General features: G+C 39.8%; 1 protein-coding gene across 1 annotated transcript; it reads left to right on the top strand.

Annotated features, from left to right (window-relative positions):
- Window positions 1–145: 145 nt before the first annotated feature.
- LOC149274990 (conserved oligomeric Golgi complex subunit 7-like) lies at window positions 146–17,909 on the top strand. Its single transcript, XM_089505019.1, has 17 exons — window positions 146–311; window positions 390–538; window positions 712–828; window positions 1,334–1,502; window positions 3,863–3,945; window positions 6,675–6,797; window positions 9,429–9,627; window positions 11,624–11,751; window positions 11,835–11,989; window positions 12,512–12,628; window positions 13,451–13,516; window positions 13,699–13,882; window positions 15,965–16,105; window positions 16,239–16,319; window positions 16,403–16,517; window positions 17,190–17,333; window positions 17,743–17,909. Exons 1-17 carry the CDS (start codon window positions 146–148, stop codon window positions 17,907–17,909), a joined length of 2,304 nt encoding a protein of 767 aa, XP_089361145.1.
- Window positions 17,910–18,639: the final 730 nt, after the last annotated feature.

The raw sequence follows: 18,639 nt of genomic DNA on the forward strand, positions 1-18,639 counted from the left end.
CGTGTGATATGCTTGCTTCCAGTCAGCACTAGCTTGAACCTCCTCGACCATTCTAAAACTGAGACTGCAACCCATATTTTAGTGCTTTGCAAATGTATTAATGTTTTTCTTCCTATCTAACAGGTCATTATCGGTTTCCTGTACAATGGATTTCTCACGGTTCCTAGCAGAAGACTTTGAGGTCACTGAGTGGGTTAATGCGGCTTTTAAATCCGTCCAAAAAGATGCTCCGGGGAAGGTAGATTCTCATGCTGCGACGTTGGTAATGAAGCTTCAGCTGTTCATCCAGGAAGTGAACAATTCGGTGGAAGGTACTGTGCATTTAGTATGTCCTTTCTTAAGGCCACATGCAGCGTTGGAAAATTAACGATTGAACGCGTTTTCCACAGAGAGTAGTCATCAGGCCTTACAGAATATGCCCCGTGTGCTACGAGATGTTGAAGCTCTGAAGCAAGAAGCTGCTTTTCTGAAAGAACAAATGATCCTCGTGAAAGAAGACATCAAAAAATTTGAGCAAGATACAGCTCAGTCTATGCAGGTGAGCAGAGCAACAAATTTAAACCGAGAGGCCATGTTTAATAAAATTAAAATGTGCAAAGTTATAAAATAAAACAATCGTCTTGCTGATTGCTCCGCATTTATTATTTTGCGTAATAAATTGAGCTCTCTCCCTCCCTTTCCCTCCTTTTTAACATAATGTTCTTTCCCCAGGTCCTTGTGGTGATGGATAAAGTAAAGTCACGCATGCAGTTGGCTGCAGAGTCACTGCAGGAAGCTGATAAATGGAGTACTCTGAGTGCAGACATAGAGGAGACCTTTAAAACCCAGGTGGGCTTTCCTGACAGAGATTCAAGCATTACATAAAAGATGACAGTCTACCAAAGTAAAACATTGACCTCTTAAGATTCAAGAATTCACGTCTTAGAATCTCGCAGAAATCTGTGTAGAAATGAGTTACATTTAAACTTTGCATTTTACTACCGAGGGTATAACATAAAAAAAACAAAGGCATAACAAAAAAAGCTAAGAAAAAATTAGGAACCCTAGCCTCAACAAACCAAATGACTACTGTACTTGTAAATGATCTCCAGTATTTCCCTAGCAACATTAATTTTACAATTTATAGAACCAGAAAGTAATATCTCCCTTATTATCTGACTACTTTTTTTATGACTTGTTCCGTGAAGGAGCCTCTAAAGCCGCATTGGACGTTACAGTATTTTATGCTTGAGAGCTTGTACCAGTTTATTAGAAGCAGCACTAGGAGTCAGCAGACTTTATTCTGGAAAGTAAACACCAGCCATGAATATAATGAATCATTTTTTCACGTTAGAACATCACGGTGATATCAGAGAAGCTGACCAGCATGCAGGTTAGTCTCTCAATGTTGGTGGATACGCCAGACTACTCAGAGAAGTGTGTCTACTTGGAAGCTTTGAAAAACCGATTGGAGGCCATGTGCAGCCCTCAGATTGTAGGAGCTTTCAACAGCCAGTCTGTCGGTAAGTATGCCACACGCCTATTCTTAATGGCTATTAACCATGATCTAGTTTGACACATTCTATGTAAAAGATTACTTCCAAACCATGCATGATCAACCAATTAAAAATACTGAGTGGTGGAGCCGCACTCCACTTCCTCTGCCTTGATTTTAAAATTTTGCTTGTAATCCCAAGAAGATCCCAAGGACAGTGAGAACCTCCTTTAATATAATGGGACATATTGAGTAATTTTAACAGGTAGTTTGGAACGGTCCAGTGCTTACTCAATGTGTCTTTTCTGTAAGTGGGGAGTGAGTATCACGATGAGCTCCACTGTGGAAATAGAAGCTTAACTGTGTCTCCTGTTCTTGGACATTGTGTCCTACTTTGCTAATTTCAGGAGATCCCATGGAACATCATTAAAACATTGTGACATACGTTAGCTCACAGGAATGTTTTCATCGTCGATCTACTTTTGACCACCAGGCGGTGCTGTTGTACTTTACAAAACAAATGAAGTGCCCCCCCCTCATGTTTTAATATATCTATCTATCTATCTATCTATCTATCATCTATCTAATTAGTATTGCACATTATTGCTTATGTTGCCAAATTTTGTTGTCTAATTAAAAACACTACTTTTCTTCACATACCAGTATATAAATGTAAATTTTTATCAGGCGCACAGCAGTGGAGTCCCGTGTACCTTAGAACTATACCAAGTAACAGATCTTACTGCTCTCTGCGAGAGCTTCTTCATGTACTATGGGTACTAAAGATACTAATGATGTCTACTGTAAATGTAAATATATTACCAGGCATACACAAAAGTCTCCAATGACTTGCTCTCTGCCAAAGCAAAAGGTCACTACTCTATTCTAATTCTACTGGATCTCTCTGCTGCTTTCGATACTGTTGATCACCACCTTCTTCTAGACTCACTTGCTTCTATAGGCATTCGAGATACAGCTCTCTCCTGGATCTCCTCATATCTGTCTAACTGTTCCTTCTCTGTCAACTTCTCTGGCAAGACATCATCGCCCCTTCCACTTTCGGGTTGGTGTCCCCCAAGGTTCAGTCCTTGGCCCTCTGCTGTTCTCTCTTTATACTTCATCTCTTGGCAAACTAATCAACTCATTTGGCCTCCAGTATCACCTATATGCAGATGATACCCAAATCTACCTGTCTTCTCCTGATCTCTCTCCATCTCTCCTGTCCCGTATTACCAATTGCTTGTCTGTTATTTCTTCATGGATGTCACAACACTACCTGAAACTTAATCTTTCTAAAACTGAACTCATTATCTTCCCTCCCTCCATCTCCACTCCACTACCTGAATTCTCTATCACCATTAACAACACGACTATCTCTCCTACTAACCAGGCCCGATGCCTTGGGGTCATCCTTGACTCAAACCTCTCCTTCATCCCTCACATTCAGTCCCTCGCCAGATCCTGCCGCTTGCACCTAAAAACCATCTCTCGTATCCGCCCATTCCTCACCCAAGAATCCACAAAAACCCTGGTTCATTCCCTTATCATTTCCCGTCTTGACTACTGCAACACTCTTCTGGTTGGCACTCCACTGTCTCGACTCTCTCCTCTACAGTCTATCCTTAATGCGGCTGCTAGGCTCATCTTCCTTGCACGTCGCTCCTCTTCTGCTTCCCCCCTCTGTGAAACCCTCCACTGGCTCCCAATTACCTTTAGAATTAAATTTAAGATCCTGGTACTGACATATAAGGCCATCCATAATACTGCTCCTCCGTACATTTCTGACCTCATTAGCAAATACTCTCCTACTCGATCCCTACGTTCCTCCCATGGGCTAAGGCTCTCCTCCTCACTCATCACCTCTTCCTTTTCCCGTCTACAAGATTTCACTCGAGCTGCCCCATATCTCTGGAATCTTCTCCCAAGGAACCTTCAGCATTCTCCCTCCCTCCCAACATTCAAGAAACATCTAAAAACCCACTTCTTCAGAGAAGCATACCATCTTAGCTGCTAGAACTTCCTTGTCATCGATACGACCCCCACAATACCTCTCACCCTTTCTCTATGCCTTATGTTTATCACCCCATTTCCCTCTAGATTGTAAGCTTGCGAGCAGGGCTCTCTCCACCAAATGTATCGGTTTGTCTTAGTCTGTCAATTCTTGTCTTGTCATATCCCTTGAATTTATGTATTGTATTAAGCGCTGCGTAAACTGTTGGCGCTATATAAATAAAGGATAATAATAATAATAAAAATATTAAATATGATCACTAACTTATACTTGTGCAAAATTGGCACCTTGTGTTTTTGTTCCATAATATAATTACGTGTGCAACAATGACTTTTTTTCTTGTAAATAACCTTTTTTTATCTTTATGCCATACACAGATCAGGCCAAGATGTTTGTCAAAGTGTTCGGTGAAATTGACAGAATGCCTCAGCTTTTGGCTTATTACTACAAGTGTCAAAAGGTAATACAGCTTTATAAAAATGATCACATGTAAATTATTAACCTGGCTCATTTAACAAGCTGGATAGAACTGCATTAAGACATAAAAAAACAGTTTGAACAATATGTTCTCTACACAAATGGTATTTATCATCAATAAATATTTATTTTACGTATCCAGTCCAGAAATGTATATCAGAATCCCAGGATTGATTGACTCAGCTGCATTTGCTGACAACAAGGAAACAGCTTACAGTTTTCACTAAACTCTGATTAGTTGAAATCTTGAAGCGTTACCAAAGAAAAAAAAGGAAATCACTGATTTAAGACCTTGTTTGAGTAGGAGGGACTCCATTATAACAACAAAAAAGTCTTGCGACCCCTCACGTGGTGACTTCTAAAAATGAAATGAAACACATGATATTGAATTTTGAAGGGCCTATTCATGGCCTTTTTTTAGCACCATACTGGAATAGAACACCATTGTTTAAGGTTAGACTCAAACCTATTATATATGAAGGGTCTAAAAACCTGGGGTTTACACCAAAAAAAACCTCCAGATTCCCCAGAGCATTTCTTGTTAAATATACAATATTAGGGGCTTTTGCTGTAGGAAATTTTGAATTACACTTGATCTTTTCCCTTCATCTTTCCCTTGCCCTTCTCTTCCTCCCTTATCCTTTGTTCTCTATATTTTTCCAGTCCCTTTCTCCCTGCTCACCACACCACTATTCCTATTTCCGCTGTCCTACCACAGTAGTGCTCCCTGCCTTTGTGTATTAATCCTGATTCCTTCTCTCTTCTCCATATTATCCCCTGCTTTTGACTTCCATTCCCTCATCTACACTGGCTTCCCACCCTGTCCTCCTTTGTCTCCAATGTCTCATCCTGCGTTCCTGTCTCTTCTCCATTTTCTTATCCCTGACAACTATTCCTCTTTCTCCTAACCCGATCTTGCTTACTAATTGCTGGAAATTGCTGCAATCCCAATTGAAACAGGATGTTCACGAACCTGTTGATGTCTGAAAAAATAAACATGGACCACAGGACAGTGTTTGAGAATTGTTACACACACATACTGTCTGCTGATTTCATAATACATACAACAGATTGTGTGGGAGCATGGCTGGCAATTCCACTTTAGATTTTCTGAGTGATACTTAGAAACGATAACACACAATGTCTTTATACTCGAGAAGGGAAGACCCTGGTCCCCAGGAGGCGTACCTTAGCCTAATACATCAAATACAATACATACCATAACAGATGGAAAGGTCAGTGGTGTAATTGCTCAGTGCCAATGTTTACTGTGCCTTTAACCCCTTCATGGCCAGAAGGTCTCACAAGGTTTGTTTCTGTACAATAATTTATCTGCTGGATACATTCCTTAAAGGAACGGATCATAGAACTTTAAGCAATAGGGCTTTCTCTTTATTTTGTATTATTAGGATAATACAATGGCATATCATATTTGTAGCCCCCCCCCCCCCCGTGTGGCCACTTATATTGGGGAAACTTTTTAGGTTACGTTTCCTTCTATTAAGTCAGTAAAATATATTTAACACATATCCAGTAATCCCTGGGTACTACACTATAGAATATAACAAACTTATTTTTAAAGAGGGACATCAACTTAACAAAAGGGAGGAATATCTTAATGGGGAAGAAAAAATATCACCCCCCCCCCCAAAATGGAATATTTGGGGAAAAGACTGGTTTAAGAACATGATTGTTGAAACAGCTGATGTTGTAGCTTCCATATACTCTACAGCATTCTCAGTTACAGAAAGTTTAATTCCAGACGTACACACGATGACTGCTTCCCAATTTTGTGTTGTTTCATAACTTTTGCCATTAGTCTGAGAATTGCCATATTAAGTGATGCAATGTGTACCGAGCGAGACACTTAATAAACATTAACTTCAGTATTAAAGTTGATATTTCTACATACTAAACGAGACAGCAGTGAACATGAAAGCAAAGATTGTTCTGTTTTTTGGCACATACTCAATACCATGTTTGTTAATCCATTTGGCGTGTCCAGGGGGATCCACTCTTATTAGCCCGGAAAAACCTTCTCATTAACAAGCGAAGACATTTCTGCAAACACTTCACTGTTAACATGCAGACTTTACTTATTTTTATTTTTTTGCCTGAGAGTAAGTGCTCAATATATAATTATGTAGAAAATGTAAATTAAATATTATTTCAAGTACTTAACCTAAAATTAATTTGTAAATGGTTTGCGTACATTAGATATACTGAATCAAAAATACCAATTGTTAACAAATCGAAAACACAAAATTACTATTTTTTTCCCCCTTTTTGAACAAAACACTGGGGTTGAAACATTTGATCTTACCATTTATTTTTTGGAGGAGGGGAGGCAATAAAACTGTGTGCCTTCTGTATTAGTAATTGTGAAATTGTAATCAAGGGACCGCCCGTAGCCTCCAGTCATTTCGATTTTCTACATTCAGGGTCACAAGAATGTAAAAACGAGAGCAAATGTTCTTTCTAGAATATAACACAATATCATTTCCATATATTGTATGTTACATGATTACAAATAGTTAAGAGGTGGTCGTTAGTGTCGTAATTGTCTAGTTGAATACAATGTTCTGTGTACGAAAAAAAAATAAAAAATGGCACCCTTCAATATAGGAATTTTTATGTTTGGCATTCCATTTCCAAGTTGCACAACATCTTGTAATAAACACTGCTTGTTACATTGCTTGTTTTGCTTCCTAGGTACAATTGGTGACTGTTTGGCAGGAGCTATGCCAGTCTGAGATTCCTCTGGATCGCCAGCTGACAGAGTTCTATGATACCTTGTTGGGGGCATGGCACACCCAGTTACAGTGGGTCTCTCAGGTATGCGCATTGGGATGCAGGGGCCACCTTCTGCGTAAAACCCAAGGTGTGATTTTTGTACAGGTCATTTTATTTTAGTTGACTATTTAGGAGCTGGAGTTGAACTTTTGCTTTTGTTCCAAAACAACATAGAGCCGGCATGGAAAAAATATGTTACACGAGCTCTCTGGAACCCCAGAGGTCTCTTCTTCAGATGGAACATATGTAGAAGAGAACTTTGAGGTCCCGAACCCTTGGATGCAACTTATTTTTCTATGTTAAATACTCAATTTTCTCTTAAAAAAATAAAATAAGGACTGCAGCATTCGGGTCTCCACCGCTGTCCTGCTGTCTCCATGAAATCTCCCCTACGTTGGCATGCAGAACAACAGCAGGATGGCAGGAAACGTCTACAGGAGCCAGCAAGCAAAGGTACAAACTCGTCAATGTGCAAAAATATGTATTTATGGCAGGTTTGTCGTCCACTGCATGACACACAGCAGGGGTATATCGCCCAGAGGGCAAACATGAACTTCTAACGAGTTTTGCCCTTAACTTAGCGCTCATTCATAGGCATGGCTATCATCACATTCTTGTGCTGTGCGGTAGTACAACCCTTCAATAAATAAATATTTTTGCACGTCAAGATTGTACCTTTATTTGCTTGTTAGGCTGCATGTCAAATTTATCTGAGGCTAACACGGAAAAGTCTATTTTTCTTATTCGAGAAAACCTATGTTGATTTACCCACTGCTATTCTTGAGAAGCTGCTGGTGGCGATGAAGGTTGACTGACATCCCTCATAGAAGCAATGGAAAGATTTGCTCCCACATTCAACTGCTGCTCAGCAAATGAAAATCACTCTTTGATGTAAAAGACTGATAAGATTTAATGTACTTCCCAACGGGCGGTTTGAACCTGCTTTTTTTTTTCTTCTTATTGTTCCTTAGTCCCCTTATCTGATGTACTTACTTGTTCACGTGAGCTAATTGTTGCATCTCATTACCGTCCAGATTAAATCTTTTGTGTAAAAGGCCTTTTTAAAACCCTGATTCAGGACTTTCCGTCTGCTTTAAAATAAGAATTTTTTATTGATATATGAAAGCTTTACAGTAAAAGCAAACAATCTCTTCCCCACCTCCAGCTGTAAGTACATATAGGTTCTCGTACATTGAAGACAGCAAAAAAGTGAATTGTAAATTACTGTGTTAAGGTCAACTTTAAAGATCTGTATCTTCTTACAAGGAATGTATGGTTGAAATACATCTCCCTTCACTTAAAAATGCCTGAAACTTGTTGTTAGGTTTTCATAAAAGCAGGTTCCTTTAACTACCCAGATTAGGTCAATATTTCATCTGTTGTCTGAGATAAGTTAATTTTGTCTTCTTGCCTTGAGCGTGAAATGTTTTTTGAATTGGTGTTATCGGTAGGCCCTTGTCTGCCTCCGGAATAAGAATATGTACTTTGACGTCAGATGAGGTCCCCCTTCCTTTGTTTCAGGTTTTTTGGGGGGCATAGAAGTCACACGCCATTATAAATATCCATCGGCTGTGGTCTACAGATCCCACTGCTGGCTCTCCGAGCATGTTGGGAGGTCACAGTATCGGGTGTGACTAGTTGTAGTTCTGGTGTGACTAATGATCAAGCAAGGCTTCCTGGTAGCTTCAAACCCTAGTTGGTCACTCCACGCTTCCTTGCTTGTCAGGCTTACTTATGAATATTGTGAAGTGATACCATATTCATGTTATTAAGGGATTAGGATCTGATCTTGTCTTACACTCAACGGGAAGGACCTTTTCTATAACTGGAACAAAATGCGATCTTGAGGCATAGGTAATAATTTCGTTATCTCACCTCCATCAGCCAATGTCTTATTCCGGTCCTGAGATAAACAAAGGAGAAAATAAAAATGATTTTGCCCATGTTTCACTGGGTCAGTCTCCTGACATCTTGGCCGAGTAGATCCCATTCTCTCAAATATTTAATCGGTCCAATAACTGGAAGTTGTTAGTTATGAGTTTATATAGAATAGTATAAAGTATATAGCCCTACATGCAAATATGCTCACATCATCTAGGGAATTAGAAAATGGGGCTGACCTTAATACCTGTTCCCTGTGCTCTTGGCATTGAATTAAATGCTTCGTCACTTGGCAGGACCTTTCCTGGAATGCCAAGAAATATAACTGTGACACCCAGGGAACACAGTAATGAATTCTCGTGTATTGGTTCTTAGAAATGTTTTTGGTGTTGTCAATTATCAGTTTGTGCTATATTTGATTATTATTGATATCACAAACCTCATCTAAATGAGTTTTTGGCTCATTTATATTTCATTTGTGCCATGGCTTGCGTGTGTGGAAAAGGTTGGGAAGGTGTGTGTGTGTATGTGTGTGTGTATATGTGTGTGTGTATATGTGTGTGTGCTTATATATCTATATATATAAAAAATACTTTTTTTTTTTTTTTTTTTTTTACATCGTGTCAGCTGGACTAATATGGCAAAACCCATTAACATTTTAAATATATATATATATATATATATACCAGTACACTTGGATATTTATCCTATGTATTCGTTGTAAAGTTCTAAAGCTCTTCAAGATAAAGGCAATTCCCTGCACTGAGTAACTCGCATGATTGTAACTCATAGGTATTTAACAAGCCCCATGAAGTGGTGACAGTTCTGCTGATCCAGACTCTTGCTGCAATGGTCCCATCGATCCCTGTGTGTCTTAGCACCGCCATGGAACGAGCTGGTCCAGAGAGTAAGCTGAGCACGCTACTAGACCTCTATCAGTCCACCGTACACTTTGCCAAGGCCCTGGAGGCAGCTATCCTGCCCAATATCGGTAAGATGGTGGCATGGTTGTGTCTGAATAATGTTACCTGTCTTTTTCTACCCCCCTATTCCTGTCCCTGGGTCATTAAGGAAGCAGTCACTGGCGATTCCACAGATATTATCCTCTTGACTTCATCACATTGGTTTTGCCATTGTTGTGGCCATATGTTTTTAACTGTGAGCTCATGGCATGCCCAGTCTTTTCTGTACTCCGGATTTCTAAAACAAGCGTGCAAATTACGATGGTTTACCCTGGTAATCTAAGGTATAGTTTCCATGGTCTGGCCATCAGAGGCCCCTTTCGATAAACCTACGGGAAGAAATATAGAGAGCCACCAACTCGCATCTGTACAGCTACAACTGCCAAAAAATCTATTTATTATCTACCAATTGGGCTTGTGCAGGGTACATATGAAGAATTGGGCCCATTAAATATATATATATATATATATATATATATATATATATATATATATATATATATATATATATATATATGATATATGAGAGAGGTCTGTTTTATTTCTGGATTACTATGTTACTGCTTCTTTAAGAGAAGCATGCTGACTACGATTGATCTGTTTTTCTTGTTCTGTTGCATCTGACTTCCCAAACTTGATTTACATTTAAAAACAAATTGAGTGACCAGACAGCGATTGATCTTCATTTCTAAGCAGAGGTGACCATTGTAATTGGTGTCCCCAGGCACTCTCTCATACTTAAGTTCTCTATAGACGCAGTGGCCAGGCTTTGTTGAAAGACCGTTCGGGTTCCCAGCACACATTCCTTATGCCTCTTACCATTATGGGTTAAGGACAGGGTGTAACACAAGAGGAGATTTACTAGTAATATTCACTGTGTATATATCTACATGTGTCTGTAAAAAAGGTAAGTTTAGGGCCAACATTTTTAAAACTAGTTTTTATCACCAGAGCAACCAATGGAGTCATCAGCAGTAACTAGTGACAAAGCCAATGCAACGTGTGCATTAGAATGACTTTTTATACTTAACTACCAATGAGGGTTATGTGTACAGGTTTTGCAATCACAAAAGTTAGAATGTGAGTAAAAACATGCAAACAAAATATATATTAGTAGTATTTGTGTAAATATCATGAATCCTTTTATTAAATATATTTTGAAATCTTTCACAGACTAAAATGTACGTCTTTGGGAAAAAAAAAATACTTATATAAAGTGATTTAATACACATACATTACATGTAAGCAATATACCAGTGTCATACTAACTATATATATATATATATATATATATATATACATACACACACACACAGAAGTGCAGATAGATAACGAGGGATAACACTGTGTGTATGTGTACAGGCGGTGTTTATATATCTCATTTACTGCAGGGGGTGCTATAGGTGATGGTCAACAACTCCTACGTGAAGCCAACCCTTTGCCATCATAGTGTAAGGCAGGAGAGATTCGGGAACCAAGTTTAACAAATGTGGATATCAACCACAAACATTAAACAAAGGACCTTCCGAGAATAGGTGTCGGAGGTTGTCAAAACAAAACTGATTATGTGGCTATTTTAAGGTCATTGAACACTTAAACACATCATTAGAATAACCGATTTAATTTGTGGTTAAGAGACAAAATCTGTCATTAATCAAAAGACAAACTGCCCATATGATATGCTAACGTTTTTAAATTGCATCATATGTCTTTTATTTATTTACAAATATTTGATATGCTGTATGCAGTTTTCTTTTAAAAAGCTCCTCAACCAATCAGAAGGCAGAGATCAGTCACAGTGTGGGATACATCATGGTAACAGAATAACCTTTGTATTTCATGAGGCTTTGATATTTTTAAAAAGCAGGTTTAAAAACAAGTTACTGACTTTACTAAGCTTTGGTACCATCTAGTAGTATTTACCAGGACTATAAATGGTTAAAAATCCTGAACATTGGTCCCATTTTCTCTAGGGTGGGCTGAACAAACTGTGGGTTTGAATAACTTGATTTGATTCATCTGCAGGGGATCATAATATGGTGAAGGTGACCGAACTGGTGGAATCTGTGTTTGGACCGTATAAACCTTTCCAGCTGCAGTACGGTGCCCTAGAAGAATCTCACGTATTAATAGAGATCAGCGCAATACCTCTGGTGAGACACAGCACCAAATCATTTTGTATTTTCTTATCTTATAGAAGAACCGTAATCATTTCCAATGCTCATTTGTCTCTTAGGAACATCAGGAGGTCCTAGATTGTGTCCAAGAGCTCTCTCACTCTGTGAGCCGGATCTTCAACCTATCCTCAGGAGCAGTGGAGCGATGCATCCAGTTAACAGATGGTTTGGGAGTGTGCGGCCTGTTAAAAGCCCTCCAGTCTCTCTTTAAAAAGTTAGTATCCTCGCTTACTGCTTTGGTAAGTAATAAGTGTTACCATTAAGTATGGTTGTCCACTAGGTAGGACTACATGGGCATCCACCCCCTTCCCCACCTGGAATTTTAAGACCAGAAATCCTATACTGTGCTTAAATACACATTAAAAGAAATAAACATTCAGATGTCCGACTAAGCAAAAATGGGGTAAAATCTGTACAGACCCTTAATGTCCCAGCACAATGTACTGCACAGTGTAGGAGCTGGCTCTTACCATGCGCAGGCTACACGCCAAAATAATTCATATGTCATTGATTTATCTGCGGAAAGTTTTTTCTTTGTGAGTACCATTCGCATTTACTGGCATAGATCTGTCCTCAAACAAAGGCAAAGCCCAGCTTTGCTTACTTGCTGTGCATTGTCTGGCAGGAAAAAAGGGGACCATGCAACACACGACTGTGTGTTATAGCTGGCGAGCCAACGCGGTTCCGCTTCAACACCATTTTCTGGCTGAGTTTATTTTTTTTTCTTTCCTTTTAGGTACGTCTCGGACTTTTCAAATACGTTACAGTCAATAAGAAAGAAATACAAGTTGGACAGCATCCCTGCTGATTCCTTGTTCCTTGAAGATTGGACAGCCTTCCAGAACTCAGTCAGGTAAATGTCAGAGAGACGGAGGCAGTAGGTATAGTTCTTCCACGATGAAAATAAAGTGATATAGGGCTGCTTGGCAGTGATGTGTTTTGGCTCAGCGCTGGCCAAGATCTGACCCCATGGCAGCTCCCTAGCTTTGATCTACGCAGCCACCGTCTTCTATGCCTCTTATGGACGCTGGGTTATTGTGGGAATTGTGCCACCTGGGCACTAACCTCCATAGTGTAACTGGGTTAATTATAAAAGAGATCTCTGCTCTCCTCTTCTGGCCCATTCAGCAGTGGCACATCCAACAGGACAATCTACCTCCAGTTATGTGGTAAGGAGGCTGTTTCCTTCCCTGGGCCAAGGCTTGACTATTTGACATTAAACGCAAAATATCGTTGAGAAGGAGTCACTAGAGACACTGCTTGTGATATTGAAACACAACTAAGGATCATTCACTAAACAGTGAGTGTAGAAACACAAAAGCTCCGCAGCAGCGTCGTCTGCACCGTAAAATGAAGTGTAGGCAAGCAACACTTTCACCCAAAAACTTTTTATTTAACCTCTTTTTGTAATGTTGCCGAATTGTTTGGTTTCTTTGTGTCCGTGTGTCCTGCAGCTCAGATACAGTCTTTAGGTTCATAGCTGGGAACGGACCATTATCTACATTTTAACAGTGCGTTAAAGGGACGATGAAACATCTCATCTTGCAGGCTTCATAATGCATTCATCAGAGCCTGTCTGCGTAAGGTTGTCCTGTAAGAAGGGCTGGCGTGGGCTTTTGTAATGTATAGTTAAATCTGTCAAGTAATGACATGGTTACATTTACTACCGTTCCAGGATTATCGCCACTTGCGGAGAGCTGTTACGACAGTGCAGAGACTTTGAACAGCAACTGGCGAGCCGGTAAGTCTGATACTTACTTTCACTTTTTTATGTTTGAGACATTGGTGAGTGGACTATGCTGTATGGTTGAACATTGAGCTAAGCTTTAGTATAAATAACAGGTGCTTTTTGTGAATGCAGCATCCCGATTGCTTTTGTTCTGTTGTTTTCTGTTTTATCTCCTATGTCTGCCTCCTTCCCAGGATTCTGTCCACGGCTGGAAAGTACTTGTCCGACTCTTACAGCCCCCGTAGCTTGACGGGAATTCAGGAGACCGGTGCCACCGAGCGCAAGAATAGCCGAAACCCTTGGCAGGAGTACAATTATCTGCAGAAGGGGGACCCTGCGGAGTATGCCAACCTAATGGAGACCTTGTACATGATAAAGGTACATCTCTCCGCTGCCGGTGCCAGACACTGCCCGAAAGTCATCAATGCGCATTGTCTCACAGATCACCTGCTCACGGCTACCATTGTTCTTCTGTTTACACAACATTAGCTTCATGCTGATTGACTTTAGAGGGGACCTGCTCGCAAAAACATACTACAGCTATATAAATGTGTAGTTGCTGCCTTGTGCAGTGGACCTGCTCAAACTCTGTGTTTCACAACATGCTTTACAAACTAGGGGAATGCCATGCCATTAAAATAACCCACCATATATATACATCTATTAGGAGTAATCCTTTGCATGATAATACTTTCCACTAAATTAGTTTCGTGGAAGTAAATTTCTGCAAATAGACATCACTATTTCTGCGGAATAGAACACTGATGAATGGAGCAAAATAACCATTTCTTATATTGCATAACCTGGCATAGTTGGTTTCCAACTGCTAAACAATTTTAAATGTCACACAAATGAAAGTTCCTTGCAAAAGTGTATTCCTCCACATGCCCAAGTGTACATAATGTCGGTGAACAAATATCATATTACAAATCCCCCTCCCCTGGTTGTGTACACAGTAGAGTAATGCGTGTAAGCCCGTATACACATATCTACTAAGGACTCGGTGTTCTTTTTCATAGCTGAGCCACATAAGTCCACCGTTCCACCCATCTCCTGTCTGACAGATCTCTTGGAGTTTGTCTTCACGCCTTGCTACAAGAAGTCATGTGCCCAGGGAGGGCAAGTTCCCGGCATGTTGTGGCTGTCATTCAGTCTTTTCCTGGGGCATCACATACACACGCCAGAATCTGTTCTGTATTTGAAAGACAACAACATTTTGAAAAGTGATTTATTTTTTTTTTAATTTTTTTTAAGTAGTGTCATTTTTTATTGTGCTAGTTGGCTGTGTTTGGCGTGGAAGAAGTTCTGCACTTGTTTTAAGATCCATGCCCAGCCTGGCAGATTCTTTTTAGTGTAGGTTTGTGTTTCGTATCCCTGCCTATTTGCTTACGAGTTTTTGACTGTTAAAAACTTGAAGTTGTGGTTGATTTGGCAATTCTTTCATCCCTGCATTGCTCAGATATTGATTTTTCTTGACTTTCTTTTGCCACAATAGAATTACACAAGTTATGACTTCATTTCATGGCTTTATATATATATATATATATATATATATATATATATATATATATATTGATGCTTGTTTTCCAAACTAATGAGTCTGTCAGCGATCAGTAACCTCCATTTTGCCCTTGATGTATTATGAGATGTATTAGAGATGTCAAATTTCCGTAAATCTTGAAGGCATGGAAAAAAACAGGGTTTTTTTCTGGAAAAAAATGAAATTTTCAGAAGAATTGACGAAAACAAAATGAGTGGAATAGTTTTACATTATTTTAAATTATTACACTTGGGACATGAAATGTAGTGTATATAAAAGTACAGCTTATCCAGTAAATAATAAACTAAATTTGCTTTTCAAAACAAGGTCTATATATGTTAAGAACATTTCAGCTAGACATGAGAACAGGGAACCCCCCGTTTCCTTCGAATACAGCAAAATAAATGAAGAAACAATCAAAAAAACAAAAGATCTCCTCCAATGCTCCTACGTGGATTGGACGGGAAGACTGATTTTAATCGCCCAATCAGATTTGCTCCTTAGCGCCAATTGCAAATGAGAAAAAAGTAAGTGGCATTATTTGTACCAGTCGGATGTGGACACATCGCATCATTCATAAAGGTCTTCATGTAATATAAGTTGTATGCCATGCCCTAAGCATATTATTAATCATTGTAGAAGAAGATATTCCACACTCAATTTTTCCAGAAAAAAATTAAAGTTCTGTTGGGATTTGCATCCCGGCGTTTTTAGAATCTGAGTAAAACTACAATCTGTTTGCAGTAATGTGAGATTTGGAAAGTTGAGGGATCCACTGAAAAGCTGTCACCTTTCCCATTCCATCCAGGAGAGCCGAGTTCAGCATGTGGACCGGTTAGCTGCGCTTCCGTACCATCCTGTTGAAGGGGCTTTTATTTGGTAAAAAATAATCTTTTCTTTTTTGTTCTTTTTTTTTCCAGGAGAAAGGAGCGGTTAGCACCAGCCTTTTGGCAGCCTCTCGTTCCGCTCTCACACGCCAGAACCAGGTAGCTCATCAGTTGGCATTCGATTCCGTTTTCTTGCGTATTAAACAGCAGCTTTTACTGGTGCCAAAGATGGAGGTAATTAGCAGCCATGCTCGGCTTCTCACAGCCATCACTCATTAATACGTTATCCCAGGACCTCTCATTGGTGATGGTTATGGGAATTTATACTATATGTATACTTTATTGACTATTCTGCATCCTTTGGCAGAGCTGGAGCTATGAAGGCTCAGGTGAGCTGACCGAAGACTTGCCCACATTTAGCCTCACGCCTTTTGAGTATATCAGCAACGTAAGTGTGAATCTCAGTCCTTTTCCCATTTGCCTTGATGGAGGTCGCTGTATCCACATTTATTGTTCGCTTTGTATTTTCAGATAGGACAGTACCTCATGTCCCTTCCTCTCCACCTGGAACCATTTGTCACACCTGAAGACTCGACTTTGGAACTCGCGCTGCATGCTGGGAAGCTCCCCTACCCACCCGAACAAGGTGAGTATACAACAGACTCGGCGTTGGATTTTGTAACTGGGCATGTAGACATGCAGCCGGATGATTCATTGGTAACGAACACACAAGGGCTTATTCTCTAATTAATATCTTCCAAGTGCCAATGTGTCCATAGTAAGTTACACCAAACAAACATAGAGGCCTCTGTGATACATACACCCAGAAAACATGCAGTTCTTAACTAAATATTAACACTTCTCAGGCACACTGGCCTAGATTCATTTTAAAAGTGAAAACATTCCGTTTAAAATCTTTTGCCTTACTGGGTAAATTGAGATGTTTGTCTCGTAAGGGAAACAATTCTTTATGGTTATGGCGAGCAAAAAAGTGACAAAAGCCCTAAGCATGCAGAATGCAGCAAGCAAAATTGCGCTCTTAGGGAATGCATAAATTGGAGACCCAAAGCACCATTTGGGCCCACAGGTGGTCCATGGGAGGTTTGTTGAAGTCCATAATATTACTCTAGGCTGCGATGTCATAGTGGCCTCGTGGACGGTGAAAACTGGCCGGTTACTGACAGCTTGTAAACCAGTCAGGATTTAAATGTTTTCTATTACAGTGATCCTTCGAACAAGAAGACTGTATGAATAGGCTGGTAGAGTTACAGTCTTTTTGCTGTGAAACTAAGATATAATGCAAATGTGTGTGTTGCAGGAGAGGAAACACCAGAGCTGGACAACATGGCTGATTATTGGTTGGGTTCTTTAGCCAGAGCCACCATGCAAACGTACTGTGACGTCATCTTACAGATTCCAGTGCTCACGCCTCACTCCAGCAAACAGCTGGCCACTGATATAGGTGAGACTGCAAACCATGGACAGGCTTTTCTCTGTGTGCCTTTTCATACGCTTCTGTACATGAATACACTCTTCGTGATAAGAACACCCAACATGATGTTTTGGAGCACAGGCAGGTTAAGTGCTGCCTTTGTTTGGTTAACCAATCTGTACACAGTGCCGAGAATTCATGAGTCCATCACTTAACCAGATTTAGCGGTTTCTGCTGTGTAATTTAACTCAACTATTTTATGTCTATGAAGTAGTCCCCCAATTTTTAGTCCCCCAATTTGAGTTAAATGGCTAAAACAAAGGGCAAAATGCAAAAGGCTTTTGAATTACAAGTACCTTAAACACCAAGTATAACTTCTACTCCAACAAATTATGTATGGCCTAACTAAATGTGTCACCCTCTGATTATGTGTTAACAGACTATCTGATCAATGTGATGGATGCTTTGGGTTTACAACCCACTCGGACTCTTCAACACATCGTTACTCTTGTGAAGGCCAAGCCTGAAGAATACAGACAGGTTGCCAAAGCTTTGCCACGGAAACTTTCATCATCAATGGCTGCCATGAGAAACCTGGAGTACTGAGTCCTAGATCCTGGGAGCCTCATGTCTCAAAAAACAGCACTATTTTGTTCACCCGACTTCAGAAGACGTGTCCACCGTTTATACATCACATCACAAACATTTGACCAAACGACGGGTGGCAGATGTTGACCAAGATGGACCTACTCTGAGCTGTTTCTTGTGTTTACTCTTCGATTTGTCAAGAAAGAGACTTCTACAACTTTGACAGCTTGCTATTATACATTTGCCAATTAATGCGGTGGGATGTATGCCCAAATGTTATAGCTAGCCACGTATAGATTCCCTATTTCACTGGGCAGCAGGTGATTTGTGCTGCTCAGGGGTCTGTAGCACAGGGTGGAATTAAAATTAATAATAATGGTTCCAGTGGGATCTCCTCCTTTATTTATTAAATAATCTGCATAATTTAGCCTATATAAACTACTTACTATAATGTCCAGCAAAAAATGAGGTAGGTGGAAAACAAATCTGTGAGCCAGGTCTCAGCAATGTGATTAGTTTCTCAATTTTCTTAATGAGATTTTCATGTAGTTGGATGTTAGGAAAGCATTTGATTTATGATGAGGGCTATTTTTAAAATAAAGACATAAATATGATCTGATACATCTGATATATTATTAACAAAAAAAACAAAAATGTGGGTAGCTAGCGGTGGCCCACAAGCTAAACTGGGCAAAATGGTTTATCCAACACTGTATTAGTGTATTGGGTTTAAAAGTAAGGTGACACG

The sequence above is a fragment of the Sceloporus occidentalis genome, unplaced genomic scaffold, assembly GCF_023333645.1.
Source record: "Sceloporus occidentalis isolate IW3139 unplaced genomic scaffold, rSceOcc1.0.p SCAF_306, whole genome shotgun sequence".
In the NCBI taxonomy this organism is placed as follows: Eukaryota; Metazoa; Chordata; class Lepidosauria; order Squamata; family Phrynosomatidae; genus Sceloporus; species Sceloporus occidentalis.